Source organism: Orbicella faveolata, unplaced genomic scaffold, assembly GCF_042242905.1.
Source record: "Orbicella faveolata isolate gen_17 unplaced genomic scaffold, um_ofav_v1 contig_47, whole genome shotgun sequence".
In the NCBI taxonomy this organism is placed as follows: domain Eukaryota; kingdom Metazoa; phylum Cnidaria; class Anthozoa; order Scleractinia; family Merulinidae; genus Orbicella; species Orbicella faveolata.
The window spans coordinates 13,322,895-13,339,837 of record NW_028301577.1 but is presented as its reverse complement, the minus strand read 5'-3'; the positions used below and the strand labels follow the sequence as shown (position 1 = coordinate 13,339,837).

Genomic DNA, 16,943 nt, shown 5'->3' with positions numbered 1-16,943 from the left:
TTGCCGATACAGGAATGAAGCCCTTATCTGGTGACTCCATAGCCTCGTGTGTTTTATCCGAGCCTTGCCAGTACATTGCCCAGGGTCCAAACCTTTGCCTCTATATGACGAGTCTGTTGTCTCTTCAGTTGTGCACCTATGAGTTTTTCAAAAGTTAGTTTGGTTTCCAGGTTGATCAATAATTTTCGCGTCAGCCGCATACGTTCTACGTCATTTGTCTCACCTCTTACGTAAAACGAGGGAGAGGAAGTGACACATAACCGAGGAAGTCTCGGCATGACTTTACCGAACAACATCAATATGGCGGCGAACGAAGACTGGCGTACTCCAGCTTTTCGCCAGAAAGTTATTTCTCAAATGTAAGTACTAAACTTAATCGAGTGAACAATGTCTGCTGTTTAAGAACTTTTTCGCTCATTCATAGCTGCCTGAACTTTGTTAAATTTATAAGGTTTTACATTCTTTAACTTACGTACTTCCGTTTTGTAGCGAGGAGGCAGTAAAAAGATCGGGCAACCCAAACGTTATGATGAAAAACCCTGGTGAAATGGAAAGCCAAGTTTTCTCCAAAGCCAAAACCAGGGTAAGTGTACTTTTCTTGCTTATTGGTTTTTTAAGAACCTGCCAACTTAATATCTTTCAGTTGTGTGATACTGGCACGCTAAACTAACATAGGCAAGTTACATCGCTCACGGACATTTCTATACACACGCTACGAAAATGCTTTCAGTTTCGTATCAACAAGTAGTAAGCTTCATCTACAGAAAATTTCCTCAGATAGAACAGTCATTTTTGCGCGTAAACTTGAAATATTTTTCAATGGGGCAATAGAATAGGCAGAAATGATCGAACGTTAGAACAACGGACTGTGTCGTGACAGAATGCACGCTGAATCTGCAGACCACGTATTTCTGAGGTTGAACCATACAGGATGTTGGAAGAATACGAGAAAAGTTTGTAAGGAGAAATTAAAGAATACCCAACAACTACCAAAGCAACTACTAGTAGTGCAATTTTTAAGAATGAAGCAATTTGTTACAAAAGGCACAAACTGTCATTCAAGAAGATTCCAGTTAAGTCTGGTTCACACATACGACACAAGGACATAAGCATAATGACACGAGAAGGACGTTATGCCGTTTTCTTTGTAGTGTGAACGTGCTGACGTAGTGACATATTAGCAATGATAACAGCAAGTACATGTAAAAGCAAAGAACAGTTCCCAAAAGATATTGTCAGCAGAGGCAGATCCAGACCTTGAGCTAATGTGGAGGTGGGGTGGGGGGGGGGGGGGGGGGTTTGGCTTGCCCTGCCAGGTTTTCTTCCTTCTGTTATATTTTTCTTTTTTTTTTAACCCAAAATGGGGGGAGGGGGGGAGGGGGGGAGGGGGAGCAGACCACCCGGGTCCCTCCCCTAGAACTGCCACTGGTCAGTCATCTGTTGACCAACTGTCGGCTGTTGGCCGTTTGTTGAACAACAGTCGGCTGACAGTTTTTGTTTTGTTTCAGGCTAATTTCTAGATGTATGTTATAAACGTATGCATGTACAAACCAAACCAAAACAGTAGTGAAAACTCAAATTCTTGTCAGTCTATGCAAATAAAACAAGTTCCCTTAGGGAGGGAGAAATGAATCAACTTAGTATGTATTGACTTTCCCAATAATTTATTTACAGAGTAGCATGTGCTGTTTTTTAAGTTTCTTCCATAGATAGTTGTCTTTTAACAGTCTGAAAGCAGAATACTAGTTTAATCATTTTGCTGTTGCATCATGACATGAATAAAACTTTTGCAAAAAAATGATCCATGTTTTATCAGAACTGTTGCACTGTTCTGTGTCCTTGGGAATTTTATTGCTAAGGGTTATAATACTGTTTGGAGCCAGTAAGAAGGAAGAAATATTCTTAGTCATTTGACTCTATGTTTACATTTTTCTTTTAGGTTGATTATCTGGCATATGTTGCTCGCTTGTTGGTCTACATTCGTGACATAAGTAAGTAATAAAATTTTGTATATAGCAGAACATGGCCAATTCCCTCTGAGATATGCCTGCAGGGAATCATGGTGGTTGTATTCATCAAAACAAATGTCCAGTCCAAGATAATGAATACAACTACTATGATTCCCTGCAGGTACAGTACCACTCAAAACTAAGCAAACCATACTTCTCATTTAACTTAATAACGCGTTAAAAACAGCCTTCACATCTGCGAGAGACACTGTGTATAAACACTGCAATTGATGTCATAATTTTCATTCATGGCTATTTTAATTTAATCCTGGAAAAAATTTGATCGGGGCAGATTTTGATCACATGCTAGGTATAAAACCACTTCTGAACTGAGAGCCACACGTCACGCAATCAACAAAACAACGCTTTAAAATTGTAATTTTCATCAAACTTTAGCTAAACACTTGATTACCCATGTGCCTAAAATTTACTCGTTTCAATCGTTATCAAAAATTTAGTTGGAGGATGGCTTACCTGGGCTCTTGCCTGTGGGGCAAGTGAGAAAAGAAAGTTTATACTTGCCCGAGAGGAAAATCTACTTGTCCTGGATGAAAGGATGGGTTTTCTTTTTGAGCCCTGTCTTTTCCTCCTCACATAATTTACAACTTTCTCCAGTTTTTGAGTGCCCGGTTAAATGTCTTGTTTTTCTTATCTGTCTTGCTTTCAATCTGTTGTTTATTTCATTCCTGTGTATGTCATTATTTTCATCCAATACGAAGAAATTTTTATTGACTATGAATGCCACACTTGGTTTGAGAACAGGGCTTATATGGGTGAACGAGTTCAAATTTTCAGGCCAACTAGTGATCAGTGGTTTGATGCAAAAGGGTTCGAATTTTGTTGTCTTCTTGTCAACATCGGGGCACCTTATTTTAGTGGAAGAGGTACAAAGCTGTATTTTCCAACTGCGCTTGTTAATTCACTGTGTTTTGATTTGAATTTACATAATTTAAATTACGCAATTGTTTGAGCTGGAGTCCTGCTTTGTTCACCACTTTTTAACACGTTTTAAAGGGTGCGTTAAGAATGCGCGTGCGACGTTTGCTTAGTTCTGAATGGTGCTGTACTTTTCAGTCCTTGCCGGGAGCCTGTTTGCAGACCACTGTACATCTCATAGCGTATTCATGGTTAAAGGGGGGTCCTGAAGATGATGGAGGTATAAATCCCATTTCCTAGCCCAGATTTTGCCCAAATCCTATTTCCCAGCCTATGTTTGCCCAAATCCCAGTCCTGTGCCATTTCCAGTGACCCGAATCCTAGTGACCCAAATCTCGTTTTCCCAGAGAAAAAGTAAGGCAATGCCAGAGTTTCTATTTGATGTTTCCAGGCCCCTCATTAAACTGTCAAAACTAAATGAAAGTTGGGCATGATTCATCCTAAAAAAACAAACAAACAAACAAACAAACAAACAAACAAAATATTCATCCTGGAACAAACTGGACTGAAAAGCATTGCCGTTATGTTAACTTATCTTTGATTTACTTTCTACTGAAAAACGCTGTGTTATGTTCAGTGTCTTGCTGTCAAGGTACTTCTGTCAGACTGTACTATCATGTGTATGGGATATGGCAGGCCCAAGCATAGCCTACCTCTAGCTGAATTGTTTGTGTGGCTTACTAGCAACACTAACTCAACATCCAAGAAGTTTGTCAGTTTACGAGACCATTTGTCACATATATGTTAGCTAATTTACTCCCCTTCCCCTGTGACACAAATAAACTTACAGTTTGAAATCATTCTTTCCTAGAGGACAAATTGACCACATATTCAATTGCACACAACTTTATGTTTGTAGCTTCTAAAAGGGTATTTTCTAATTAAAACTTAATATTCCTTTTCTATTGGCTTTAGCCTGCTAACCTGTGTTGACAATTTTTAGGGCCTACTGCACCAGGACAGCAACAAGCACCAGCAGCAAACATGAATCCACAGCCTGGTATGAGGCCACAATTCTCCTCTCCTCAGCTCAACAAACCACAAACAGTCAGTACTATGGGAGCACAAGGCAATATGCAACAGGTGCCTCTGACACAGGTGTCACAGACACCAATGACACCACAGCCGCCTGTCTTCTACAACAGATCAGGGCTTACACAACAAGAGCTTCTTGCCCAACATCTGCGTGCTCAACAACAACAACAACAACAACAACAACAACATCAACTGCCAACTCAATCTCTTATGCCACAGCAAGGTCTCAGTGTTGCATCACAGAATCAAGGGGCACATCACCAGATGACACAATCACAGGCCCATATACCCCCCAACCAGGTAGCATCTCCCATGGCACAACAGCAAGGTGGACATCCAGGTTTGTTCAATTATTATTAACTTGATAATGCTCTACAGTTGAACTCCAAACAAGGTAGTAGATGACCAGCGAATTCCAGGTTGAGAGATGTTCTGAATAGTACATGAAGCCCTGGCAGGAGTCTTGCGTCATTTTGGGAAAGGCAGTGAATTCCTAGCCTGCGAACGCAGACGTATTTGGGCTGTTGCTTGTCGCCGCCAAAAATAATGTCTGCGAACCTGAGCCAGGAAACGATTTGTGATGTAATCACTTTTGTTTCTCTTTGGCCAATCAGATTCCATGATAAAATGAAACTTGAGTGCTCCTCGCAGCGAATACCTCGTGCAGTAGTTCTGGGGCTACTTGAGCTAAACTGTGATTGGCTTAAAATTCCTCTGTCAGAGAAATCGTTTCCTGGCTTGGGTTCGCAGACGTTATTTTTCGGCGGAGACGAGCGACAGCCGGAAATACGTCTGCATTTGCAGGCGAGTGAATTCCAGACCTCAGGATCTACATCCCAGCCCTGGTTGGAGTCTCACATCATCTTGGAAAAAACACTTTGACCATCACATTCATTTGAATCTCTCCAGTCACAAGTATACAACATACTGTGAATGGGATTGAATAGTTATTTATTTTCAGAGTTCTAAACCTGACAAAATGCTGGATCATACAAAATATTAAGTAATACTTGTAGGTTTTTTCATATTATAGAAATGGAGTAATCTGCTGGTACTAGTGAGCTTGGAATGGAGTGTTAAATACCTACATGTAACAAGCTGTTCTATGGGCACCTACAGCCTAATAAATACAGACATGCCATAATTAGTCAGAGTGCTTTTGGTCGCTGTCAATTAAAGTGCTTAATGCAGACACCTGTTGATATGGACAACAAAGGCATTTTCATCCCAACCAGGGGTTTCATTAAATGTGTTCTGCAGGAGGGAAACTGGTTTTCATAGGCAGGCAAAGCTATTTGAACTGAACTTCTTGAAAAACTTTCTGCTAGATCAGGCAAAATCGTCCTCATGACCAGACTGGTGACCGGCCCATAATGAAACCCCTGATCTAAACTGGACTCAAATTCCTAACAGTCATCTTTGTCCTGAGTGTGCTCATTAATTCATGTCTGCTTTAATAATCTGCAGTACCACAACAAGTGAAGCTTGCTGGTCCAGTGAGAATGCCACATGTCCCCTCTCCAGCCCCTGGACCAACTAGCATGGCATCTAGTTCAATGCGAGCACCTACTCCATCATCCGGCCAGCTTTCATCTCTTACAAACCAGGCCACAGTGGCTCCATCACCGGCACCATTTGTACCTTCACCAGCCATGCATCCTTCACCCTCCCCTCAGGTGAGACTTAGCATCTGTCTGATCTGTCTATACCCAGGGTGTGGAATAGTTATTGCATTACAGTTATGTGACATCTGGTCACACAATTGTAAGCTGTAATTTGACTGTATAAATTTGTTTATAATAAATCAGTGTTGCAATAATTTGGGTGTGCACTTTACTTTGACTGATGGACCTTCAGTTAACTTGAATTCTAGCTTTCATTATTGACTTAAGGAAGATGAACAAAATACTGTACTGTGAGGTAACTTGTAGTGGACTTTTATTCCATGCATCTAGACAAAGTAGAAGTACTCCTTGTTACTTTTTGCTTCCAGAACTAGACAGGAGTTTTAAGTAACAACTACATGTACCCTACTGAGCATGGAAACAAACTTTTCTTTCTATAACCAAAGTTCATGACACATTTTGTTGATCATACATACATGTACATGTACCTTAGCAGGGGCTAAAAAGAACTTTTCATGAATTCCAGCTTGCCCTTAGGACATTATCTCTCAAATAATGCTTGCTCTGGGCAAATTTTAGTTTGTACTTCTAATGATTTAGTTGGTAGATGACTTGCCTGATCCCTTGCCCATCGGGCAAGTGAGAATGAAATGTTACTTGCCCAGAAGGAAAATCTATGTGTCCCAGATGACCCGGATGGCACTTTTTGCGAGCACTGCTTTGACTCAGTTGACTTTTTTGTTGAGGGAGAAATCTTCGAAACATACTTACTTGTGTATGCCAGTATTTCACAAATTATTTACCAGTATTCCATTATAAATACACAGTTCAGTGGTTCTTGAGAAAAATGAGATGCATCTTGTTCTTACAAGAACGTCTCATTACTTACAAAATGCATCTCATTTCTCGGAGACAAGCAAGACGTAATACTGTAACTTACTTGAAAGTGGTACTGTAGCTGGGTAGGATGGTACAGGACAGACCAGGAGTGATGTTGAAAAGTTGTTTTCATATGGGAGTTAAACAAAAAGTACAGCTGAATCGCACTAACCGACACCTGTATGTAGACAGCTATTGTAAGTAAACACTTGGTCATGATCCCAGCCACATAGAAACACAACATTATTTATTAAGCTTCCATTGGCAGGCACCTAGAGCTCCTAAGTAGATACTCAAAGAAGTAGATACTCAAAGTTCCTGGTCTTAAGCCAGGCTGTCCACTCATGTAAGATTCAAATTATCAAATTGAAGTTAGTTTTTTATGCGTCCGTCCTCTTATTGATGATAAATTGTGTCATAACATTGTCAAAGTGGCTGTAGAACCACGAACCGCAGGCAAGTGGTTCCACAGTAAACTTTGACAGTGTTATGACAAAATTTATCATCAATAAGAGGACAGACACATAAAAAACTGAGTGGACGTCAATTTGTCTTTTACAATAACAAGACCCCAAAATGGTCAAATGCCTGGAATAAATGAGGGGAAAAGATGCCGTAAACTTGCCATAAACAAAGATAAGTCAATTTTATTCAAAATGACGTAAATATTTTCAACAGCTTTTCTCGCTTTTTGATTGGCCACTTGAAAAAGTCCATAAATTCTCATTGGTTCAAAAGTTGACAGTTTGACAGCTGAAAGTTGAACTTGGAAACTTGCATAAATTAAAATTGTATCCTTTTTTACTCTTATTGATGATAACTAGTGAGACAATCTCAGATAGTGCAGAGCGCAATTGATAGCTCTGGTACAGTAGTCCCATAAGTACTCACCCCTACTCGGTTCACTTCCGGTTTGTGTCTACCTTGGTAGTCTGCTACAGCTTTTCCCCTTTGCAGTGTGTATGTTTCAAGGTTGTATTTTCATTCAAGGTCCAAACATTACGCACAAATTAATTACTACTGGTGCTTTAAGTTGATTTTCGTTCATTTTAAATTCAACAATACGCTGAAGCAGCAAACGTGACAATTTAGCTCTTCACGCCAACTTTGTAACTTGATACTTTTGTTTTCCTCGCAAAGCCATGTAATATGAAACCCCTGTTTTCTCCAAAACATACGGAAGATGTCCTTGTTTTTTGGAGATAAATGAAAGAAAGTTAAATATCTGATGTAGTGATGAAGAAACGGAACAGAGACGATGTTTTACTAAAAATGCAAATTTTTACCGATGAACAAGAACTAATTTAATTATCAGATAGTCACGAAATACCACTTTCTTTTTCTGTTGCCACCTTTGTTGTTAACAATAAAACAAGTCAAAATTAACACACAACGATATTGATGGCTGAGAAGCTTTTCAACGAAAAGTATTGAAGATAAACAGCGCTACTTGGCCGATATGAATGAGTCTCCTCAAAGACTGATTAAATTAATTTGAACTTTCATTAGGTGCCACGGTGTCTGCAGCAATATTTGAGCATTTTCCTGGTTTCTTTTGTTACAAATTTACAATTTGCGGAGTATTAAAGGCACTAACTTGAGAACTTTTTGGTCTCTCTTACAGACACAATTAAGGCAAGAAATAAACAAGTCGCTAAGGAGAAGCAATATATTTGAACCCTGACAAGCACACTATTGTAGATTGAAAACAGCAGATGATATTTGTTGAACCGACCTGTTTGTAATTCTAAAAGCTACGCAGCCACAGTAACGTTTCACTTTTGCAATAAAAAGGGACAATTGGCGCTACCTGAAAAATAACTGCCGTCCTTGGTCACATGACACGATATATAAAATACTGCGTGTAAAGATAGTGTATAACACTAACAATGCTAGAACGCATGCGTCTTACATGTTGAGCTCTACCATAAGGAAAACCACTCAACATTTGTGCGTGATTCCGTATGCAATGTATCCTTCACCTAATATAGAAGCCACGAACCCTAACTAATCTACGCATGCGTTTAGGGCAAATTAGTTTTGTTCTAAGGAGAATGGTACCACAAGGAGAGCAAGGGGTTACCTGAAACAAATATATAGCTTTGCGATGTTCAAAGTTAAGCGACGGCGATGGAATGTGTTTTACGTAGAGTACACATGTACCTTTCCCACCCTACTCCCATTACTTCCTTGCCTCTAGACTAATTAATTAATTGAAATTAATTAATTAAACAAACATTAAAGTTTACACCTTAGCGCCATAGGGCCATAGTGCCATAGCGCCATAGCGCCATAGTGCCTTAGTTCCTTAGCGGCAGGCAACCCCCATAACCATCCCAATAGTGCACTCTGCACTAAAAATTAAACAGTTATTGTAAAATGTAGGTTTGTGCCAATGGGCTTAAGAGGTAAATAGCGTCAAATGTCTGGTATAACATGTACCTGGGTGGGTATTACTTTCATTTGATGATCTCTTGAAGATGAGTATGTATTAGGAAATGACATAAAAGTCCAGTATGTAATTAATGGGCCTTATTTGTCTTTGGAAGCACTGGAAATCATTTCAATCAGTCTTTGGCCCACGTTGTTTTTAGTTTGTATATCATACTTTTCGGCAAACTTTAGTCTTAAAAGTGTCACTAACTGTCATTGTAATGTATACTGTTTGGTTATAGCATACTGATATATATGATTGGTTTTCTGTTTAGCACTGCATAGCAGCATCACCAGCTCCCTCTACATCAGTCCCTACCCCGAGCACCATGAGTGTTCAGTCACCAGCTTCTGTACCAAACCCATCTTCTGTAGGGGCCCCCAGCCCTGCCCCTCTGAACCCAGCTGAGGAACAAGCATATTTGGACAAGGTGTGTGCATGAACTTGATTTACCCAAACATTTGTTTTTGTAAAATTCTTGGGAGAAAGTCAAGTTAATGAAAATTTCATGTGATTTTAAGAACATGACTTAGTAAAAGTTTTGTGCCCCCCCCCCCCCCCCCCTCAAAAAAAAAGGACTTGAAAAACGAGAATTGCCAATTGATTGGTGATTCTCATTTTGCTGTGTTCCTATAGAGGCCCAGATAAATACTGTGTGGCAGTACATTATGATTTCATCATTATCTTGATTTAATTGGATCTCCTGGGCAGTACAACTTACATCTTTATAACAGGACAGTGTGAAGTCTAATATGAAATTCTCTGATCTTTGATACAGTTAAATGAACTGAAACCCTATGTTGAACCACTTAGAAGGATGATAAACAAGATGAATAGAGATATGAGAGACAAAGGTTTGTGGTTCATAAATCCTGACTATCAGCTTATTCTGCTTGTTAGAGACCCATTTCTATCATAGCTTCATTTTAAAGAGCTAAACTTATATATGTATTTTTTATTTTATGCACATGTATTTTGTGTTTACACTGATTAGTCAGGGTACACAGTGAGAGTGTCCGGTATGGAACTGGACATAGCAATGTATAGAATTCACAGTTCAATATGTTAAAATCATTTAGAAAACAGTGGTGCTGCGGTGCTATGTTTTCTTTGTCTGTGAAAAGAAACAGAACAGAAGTGGAAAATTTTGTAAAATGATGTTAATTATTGAATGAGTGAGGTGCTTGTCATTTGTTGCAGAACATAGCAGCAGGGATCTGTACAAACTAAAGCATCTGTATGATATCCTGACAAACCCAGCGAAAAGGTATGTGTCTTACAAAGATACTGCACATGACAACTGGCTCTATTTCTGCCATCAGAGGTTTTATTAAGGGTTGGATACTGGGACAAATGACTGCCTGTGAACAGAACTCGGCCCAGCTGCTTCGTCATTAATTTAATAATTATATAGTATTGTTGTTGTCCCATGCTATATCTCTGTAGCTAACAGTCGTCTGAAAAATAAGCTTATTTCAAGTCATAGAAAATGTGATTTTGCTGGTTATAGTACACGTTATCTCCCTTGTATCTTCAAATAGTGAAGCAAGTTCACCCAAATTTACAGATTTTGTGCTCCAAATTGAAGAAAGATGCTTCCTCTTCCACTCTAGCACTTGAAAATTTTACTCGGATCCCTTAGCTTGGCAAGGCCTTGCATTTTTTTTGCCCAGTTGCCATACCCTGATGCCCGCCTGCTAAAACGATGTATTGCAAACCCTGCTACGTATGTTTAGAGGAAGAAAAATTTTACCCTCATGGGAGAACCCTCACGAATGGGCACAAGAGGGCTGTATAGTGGGTGCATGATTATTGCATGTACAATCATTTATATGTGTAATAACCAGAGTGATAATAACCAGAGACATTAGACATGCAGTAGTTTACTTGTATAGATCTTGGTATGATGTTCTTGTTCTGTTCCAGACGTCCCTTTCACAGTTTAAAAACTTGCACCAATTTGTAAAGATGTGTGCTTTTCATCAGCTTAATTCTTCCTTGTATTTTTTACAGGCTTCCTTTGCAAGCTTTGGAAAACAGTGGAAATGTGCTGAAAAAACTCATCAATATAAAACCTGTGAGTGTAAATGAAGAGTAAAAGAGTACTGGTGTAGTAGTATTTTTGTAGTATTTTTATCTGTATGTAATCATAGATGTTCAAATTTTAGTGTTACCTGTTGAATTTAAAATTAACTTGCATCAACTGAATAGAATGAGTAAGCTTAGCCAATGTCCCTATGCTATAGTTTTCATGAGAACTAAGAGTAGATTTACATATACCTTAAATCCTCGAACTAGCGCCCGTATGACAGTGATAATTATTATTTGTTGCCTGAATAGCTGGCTAATTTCCACAAGACAGTTTACACACTTCAATTTTTTGGCTCTATTGCTTTGCTTTGATTTAATTGCAAGGATGAAAATTGGGGACCCAGTGCTGGAAATAACAGTTGGTCATCTGAAGATGAAGAAAAAAAAATTAAGTAGTCTGTCATCGGACATTGTCGGGCCAAATTTGTGAAATTGTCTGACTAATTTTACATTTTAATTAGACATCATTTATTCATGACATTGTGACCAAGCACCAAAATGACTTAGCTTTTAGTCATGGAGATCTTGTTTGTATAACATGTTTACTTTGAAAGGTGTTAAAAATTACAAATCATACGGATCGGTGGCAGCTAGTCGGCACGACACGATATTTTCGGGCAACACGATATTTTTGGGCGAAAGTTCATTTGAATCTTGAGCAGGAGAGCCCCTGGGCACTTACTCTTACCGGACTAGTTCCAGAAGCGTTTCAATTCCTACCCTCTGATTGGCCAGAAAAATATCTTTCCCAGCCCAGGGGCTTTCTCACTCTTCAAGTTAATTTCCCCCCAAAATATCGTGTTGCCCAAAATTGTCGTGTCGTGTCGACTAGCTGCCCCTGGGTCTCAGAGGATAAATCAGCCCTTACCCAAGTATTATGTTTTTTGTAATGCAGTCTACTTTTATTCTTTCAGTCATCTGTACCCACCCCACCAGCGTCATCAACACCATCAGGTAACACCTCATCCAGTATTGCCGCCACATCCAGCATAACAACATCATCTGCATCTGCATGTGCGTCTGGTCCAGCAGTACAACTAGCTCCCTCTGTGGGCTCCACCCTTCCCCATGTTATTTATAAACCTTTGTATGATGCTGTCACAAAATATGCCAAGTCTCCTATGTTGAGTCACACTTTACAGAGGACATTTTCACCATTACTACAAGCCATGGAAGGACCACCTATACTGTAAGTTTAAGAGGTCGCTGTTCATAAAGTGAGTACAGTCGAACCTCTCCGGACCTACAGGTACATTCATAACATGGAAACAGTCATCTTAGCAGCACTTTCCATAACTTCCATTAGCCCAGACTTTCTGGAAATTTTGGAAGCGAAGCAAATGGTTTTCCAAAGTTTCTTAAGTGCAAACCATAAAACTAAATTCCAGGATCAAGTCAGTGGAACTGAAATTTTCACGAAGCAATTTTCAAACATTTGGGCATTCGTAGAAACACTGTCAAGTCTGGTAAAGTCAACCTGAAAATGGGAATTTCATTTGCCAAATATGTCGGGAAGATCAAACTCTAAGTTCGATTTTCTACCTCTTTCATATAGGATACGTACACAATATAAACACTCAGCCTTTCCTTAAAGTTTATAGTTTCATTAATATTGTCACTTTTTCTTTACACAGTAAGAAGTATTATTTCTTATGTATATTATATTCTGCAGTCCTCTACCCCCTCCAGCTAAGAGGGTCAAACTGGATGATAGCAGTCAAAGGAAGTGCACTGTGCCACATGTATTGCAAGGCGAGCTGGCAAGATTATGCAGTCGATTTCAAGTGAAGTCAGGAGCCAGTGCAGGAGTGATACAGAGTAACACACTTCTTCAGTGCTCAATAAGTAAGGAATAGTGATCAAGTACATTCGTTCTGTTCACTTGATCAAAGTTGTTTTGTTAACTGTAGATACTTGACTTGTTGGGAATGGTACATTTATGTTATTTGCCGGCCTGGATGTCCACATAGCTAAATTCTGTGTCCGAGGTCTTGAAAATGGTGCCGGAACAGGCCAGCATTTTCAAGTCCTAGGTTACAGTTTTTCACTGTACAGAGTGGCCCTAAACCGGTAAACACCTTTATTTTTTCCTTTTTCTCGCAAGTCACTTTTATCATTGTTGACCTTACCCACACACACATTGCGCGCCCGTTACCGTGATCGTCGTCAGAGGTAGGAAAATCCGGACCACGCTAAGAACCAATCAGATCGCAGGTTTCGTTACCGTGCCCTCTAGTAAATAAATTAATGTGATTATTAATATAACAAGTTGATGACGTTTTCCCATTTTCTACATTCTCACAAAGTGTTGCTCCTAACCAATGAACTACAGTATTGAGCCCTAATTGATGGCTTAATAGAAAGTTAGCATATGCTAGAAAGCTTCAAGGACTGAAAGTTTCACTTGGACGTTGGATACTAAGCTATTTTTAATATTAAAGATGATTTCCAGTCCGTACTGCGCAGTCTCGGCACCCTAAATGTTTATAAACATTGTAAGGCACACTCGGTGGAATGCGAATCGATGTTATGCATTACGAACCACATACCTGTATCTTTGAGGCCTTTCAAATTCTTTTCCCAACAGCTTCATTGATTTTACAGCTGCGAAGTTGTTTCATCAAGTGACATGAGAAGAACGAAGCATAAAGCTTCGACTGCTTCGCATCTATAATGGCGGTTGTTTTGAAACTTTGAATTTATTTCATGTAATTAGTTGCGAAATGTTTACATTTTGTGACGTTTTACATGAAACAAAACAAAAAATGCAAACAAACTCTCGAGAGTCCATTTTGAGTCCATTTTCCTTTGTGTTTTAGATGACCTGAATCTGCCAGCCGTTCCACCAATAGAAATCAGTGTTCCTCAGAACTACCCATACTCTAGTCCAGAGTGTAAAACTGCAAATTACGGTGAGTGTTGCGTTTTACAATCATAATATACCGTACTGGGTGTTTGCAGCCGATCAAAAGTGATACACAAAAATATTTCATTACCTAACTTTTTAATAATAAAGTTATCTAGTGAATTAAAGTAATTATTTTCAACTTCATACTCTTGCTGTCATAGATGCCAACCCTTTCCTTCAAAAAGTTCAGAAGCAGCTCTCTTCCAGACTTCAGCGAATGCCTGAAATGTACTCTGTCACTTCAGTGCTGAATGCATGGGTAAGTTATGGTTACAAAACCACTAGTAGTGATGGTCTGCGGAACATATGGCTGCCTGGAGATTAGCCCGTTGGACTCTGGAGTAAAAGCTCCGCGCTCGAGCACTGGCCGGCTCTCTGTGTCATGTTCTTGGCTAAAAACTTAACTCTCACAATGCCTCTCTCTGCTTGGGGGACGGGTAGTGGTGGTGGCGAGGGGGGGGGGGGGTGGAGGGAGGGAGGGAGGGAGGGAGGGGGTAATGGACTACAGTAGCATCCCATCAGGGGTAGAAGCGATATTTCTATTTGCTTCAGATATTAGCAACGTCACTCCTGATCCTGAGAACTAAAACCGATTTAACTTAGTGATGGTTTAAGTGTCTTTGCTCCTTGTTTGAAGTCCAGCATTGAATTAATGTGGCTAGCTTTATTACATTATTTGGCTTCAATAACTTGGTACTTGAATATGATTTGTTCTAAGGCTAGTGTACGTGATCCCAAAGCGGGCAACTTGAGTTTACGCTCTTGCAGTAAACTGCCGCTAGTTTCAAGAGTGTGAGCTCAAGTTTACTGAGTGAAGACTCAATAAGTCTTTGGTTGCACTGACTCTTTTGAAATGTTTTATTGTTTCTACAGGAATTAAGCATACGGCAGGCATGTAATGCAGAGGTTGCAGTCAACTGAAAAGAAATAACGCCTATAATCGCTATAGCTTAAAACATTTATTTTATCAGAAAAGTGAGATATTTATTTCGTGTAAAAGCGGTATTCTGAGAACAGTAGGCATACTACAAAGTCAAATCGAGGAAAACGGCAAAGAGCAATTATATGATTTGGTCTTTTACGACACTTACTTCTCCATGGGAGTTTGATCTACACACGTTTTTAAGAATAAATAACAGATTTCTAGAAAGTACAAAGTAAAGATATACTACTAGTAAATGAACGATTCAGATCGATTGAGTGGTCAAAAACTCAAATACGAAATTTCGGATTTTATCATCCTTTGCAGAGTTCTGAGTACTAACTAGGTTTTTGTATTCTTAGTAAATAACTTATCTTACACTAGAAAAAAAAAAGCATATTCAATTTTGGCTATTGTTGTTAAGTGGCTTGAATAAAGATGAATATACCAGCCTCGTACTTATGTCATTGGGCTATTTTAGCGCTTCTGTCATATAATAGCAAGCTAAGGTGCGGCTTTGGGTAATGCATCGAGCCCTGCAAATTCACGCTTAATAACGAGGAAAGAGTTATCATCCAAACCTTTACTTGGAACTTGCTCCCACGTTTGTCCTCTGGTATTTCTCGGGTATTTATCAATTTGCAATACGCAACTTTTCCTTGACTATTGATTTGAAAAATAAATATATTACTGAACCCTGGTCTCGCTAATTTCGGGAGGGGAGTGGGGTGGGCTCGTTTCTTTTGGGGGATTTCTGCATTCCGGATTCATTAGCTGCCACAATTTTACAATGTCACTTTCGGGGGATGGTTTTTTTTTTATGCAGATTAACGATAGCTTAGATTGCAACATTGGTGTGCAAGTTGAATTAATCTACTAATGAGCAATACGCATGTACTGTGATGAACGTTAGTAACTGGCGTGTGACTGAACTTGTACCTTAATATTGGATTAAGTTGCCTTGAATGGCTTCAAAACAAACCATAATGAGTGCAGTAACGTTTGTAAAACTAGGTTGATCAAAGTGTCGGTCTTGCATTACTTATTGGAAATGAGCAGATTTTGTCGACTTGAAAGCAAAACTTTCGGCGCGCGCAAATTCAGCTACAAGCGCGAGGAGAAAAGTGTTTCGAAGATATGATGAAACAATGGCATCTGTTGTGTCGTTTGACCGTTTGTGAGGTTGAAGCAGCTAGCGAGCTTGAACAAGCTAGAGTTTTGTTATTTCAAAGGACGACAAAGGTGCCATAATGTCAGACGAAGTGTACATGACAAGGACAAACAATTCAATTAAAACGGAAATAAGGTCACTCAGGTGATAGTGAACGTAAGGAAAAAAAATTGATCAACAAGAATCGCATTATCGATAGGATACAAGTGCGAAAAAGTTAGGTATTTCAAATTTACACACATTGTTGAAACGACGAATGGACCACCCATATTGAACGTGACCTACGCGTACCAAATAATCCCCACGAATAAAACCAAGGTAAGAAAAATTAGAGAAAAATAGATTGCAAAAGTGACTTTGTGGCGAAGATAACCCGTCTTGTGAAAATTTTTTCGAAATGTTGAACTTTTCTCGACTTTTATTTTGCGCGTCCGTTTTACGAGTACAAAAATGTTACGTTTTTTAAAAGAAGTCTGCATTGGGCCAGGTGGTCCATCAGGCCGGAGCTTATCCTGGTCTGTGGCACGAAGTGACTAGAGGCATTTCTACTCCCCCTTGATTGGGATGCTAGTCCATTGCAAAGTGCCATTTAACACTCCTCTAGGGGCCGTAAGTGTTTCCAATTAAAAAAACTATGGCAAGTTAAATTATTGAAAAAATACAAAAAACCTAAATTCGGATTAGCCACTTAACAGGGGAAAGGTAGAGAACGAACTAATACTTTGAACTGGCCAGAGATATAAACTAGACGATTACTCCCAAGCAGTCATTATTACCCTTATCTTATAAACATTGCAAGCTATCTGTCTCTCGCAATGAAAACCCACAGATACTTGCTTGTGTACAACGCCGTCGCATAGCAACTGGGTTGTGCAGAGCGCGGACGCTTAGCTTCTTCGGTTAGCATGGAGTGTGGAGCAACGCGTTTGACAG

General features: G+C 39.5%; 1 protein-coding gene across 2 annotated transcripts; it reads left to right on the top strand.

Annotated features, from left to right (window-relative positions):
• The first annotated feature begins 254 nt into the window (after positions 1-254).
• Positions 255-15,297, top strand: LOC110046229 (uncharacterized). 2 transcript variants are annotated; one of them, XM_089280139.1, is made up of 14 exons: positions 255-359; positions 490-583; positions 1,940-1,991; positions 3,889-4,320; positions 5,448-5,656; positions 9,193-9,348; positions 9,697-9,772; positions 10,119-10,185; positions 10,932-10,995; positions 11,924-12,198; positions 12,682-12,854; positions 13,829-13,921; positions 14,079-14,176; positions 14,791-15,297. In XM_089280139.1, the coding sequence occupies exons 1-14, from the start codon at positions 277-279 to the stop codon at positions 14,836-14,838; spliced, it is 1,920 nt and encodes a 639-aa protein (XP_089136265.1). In that variant the 5' UTR covers positions 255-276; the 3' UTR covers positions 14,839-15,297. The 2 variants fall into 2 exon arrangements, with proteins under 2 accessions (XP_089136265.1, XP_089136264.1); XM_089280138.1 differs by lacking the exon at positions 14,791-15,297 and having other exon boundaries at positions 14,079-14,361.
• Positions 15,298-16,943: the final 1,646 nt, after the last annotated feature.

Coding starts and splice junctions, on each gene's coding strand:
- LOC110046229 (XM_089280138.1), top strand. CDS start 277: ATGACTTTACCGAACAACATCAATATGGCGGCGAACGAAGACTGGCGT. Junction 1,992..3,888: donor GGTCTACATTCGTGACATAA/GTAAGTAATAAA, acceptor GACAATTTTTAG/GGCCTACTGCACCAGGACAG. Junction 12,855..13,828: donor ACTTCTTCAGTGCTCAATAA/GTAAGGAATAGT, acceptor TTTGTGTTTTAG/ATGACCTGAATCTGCCAGCC.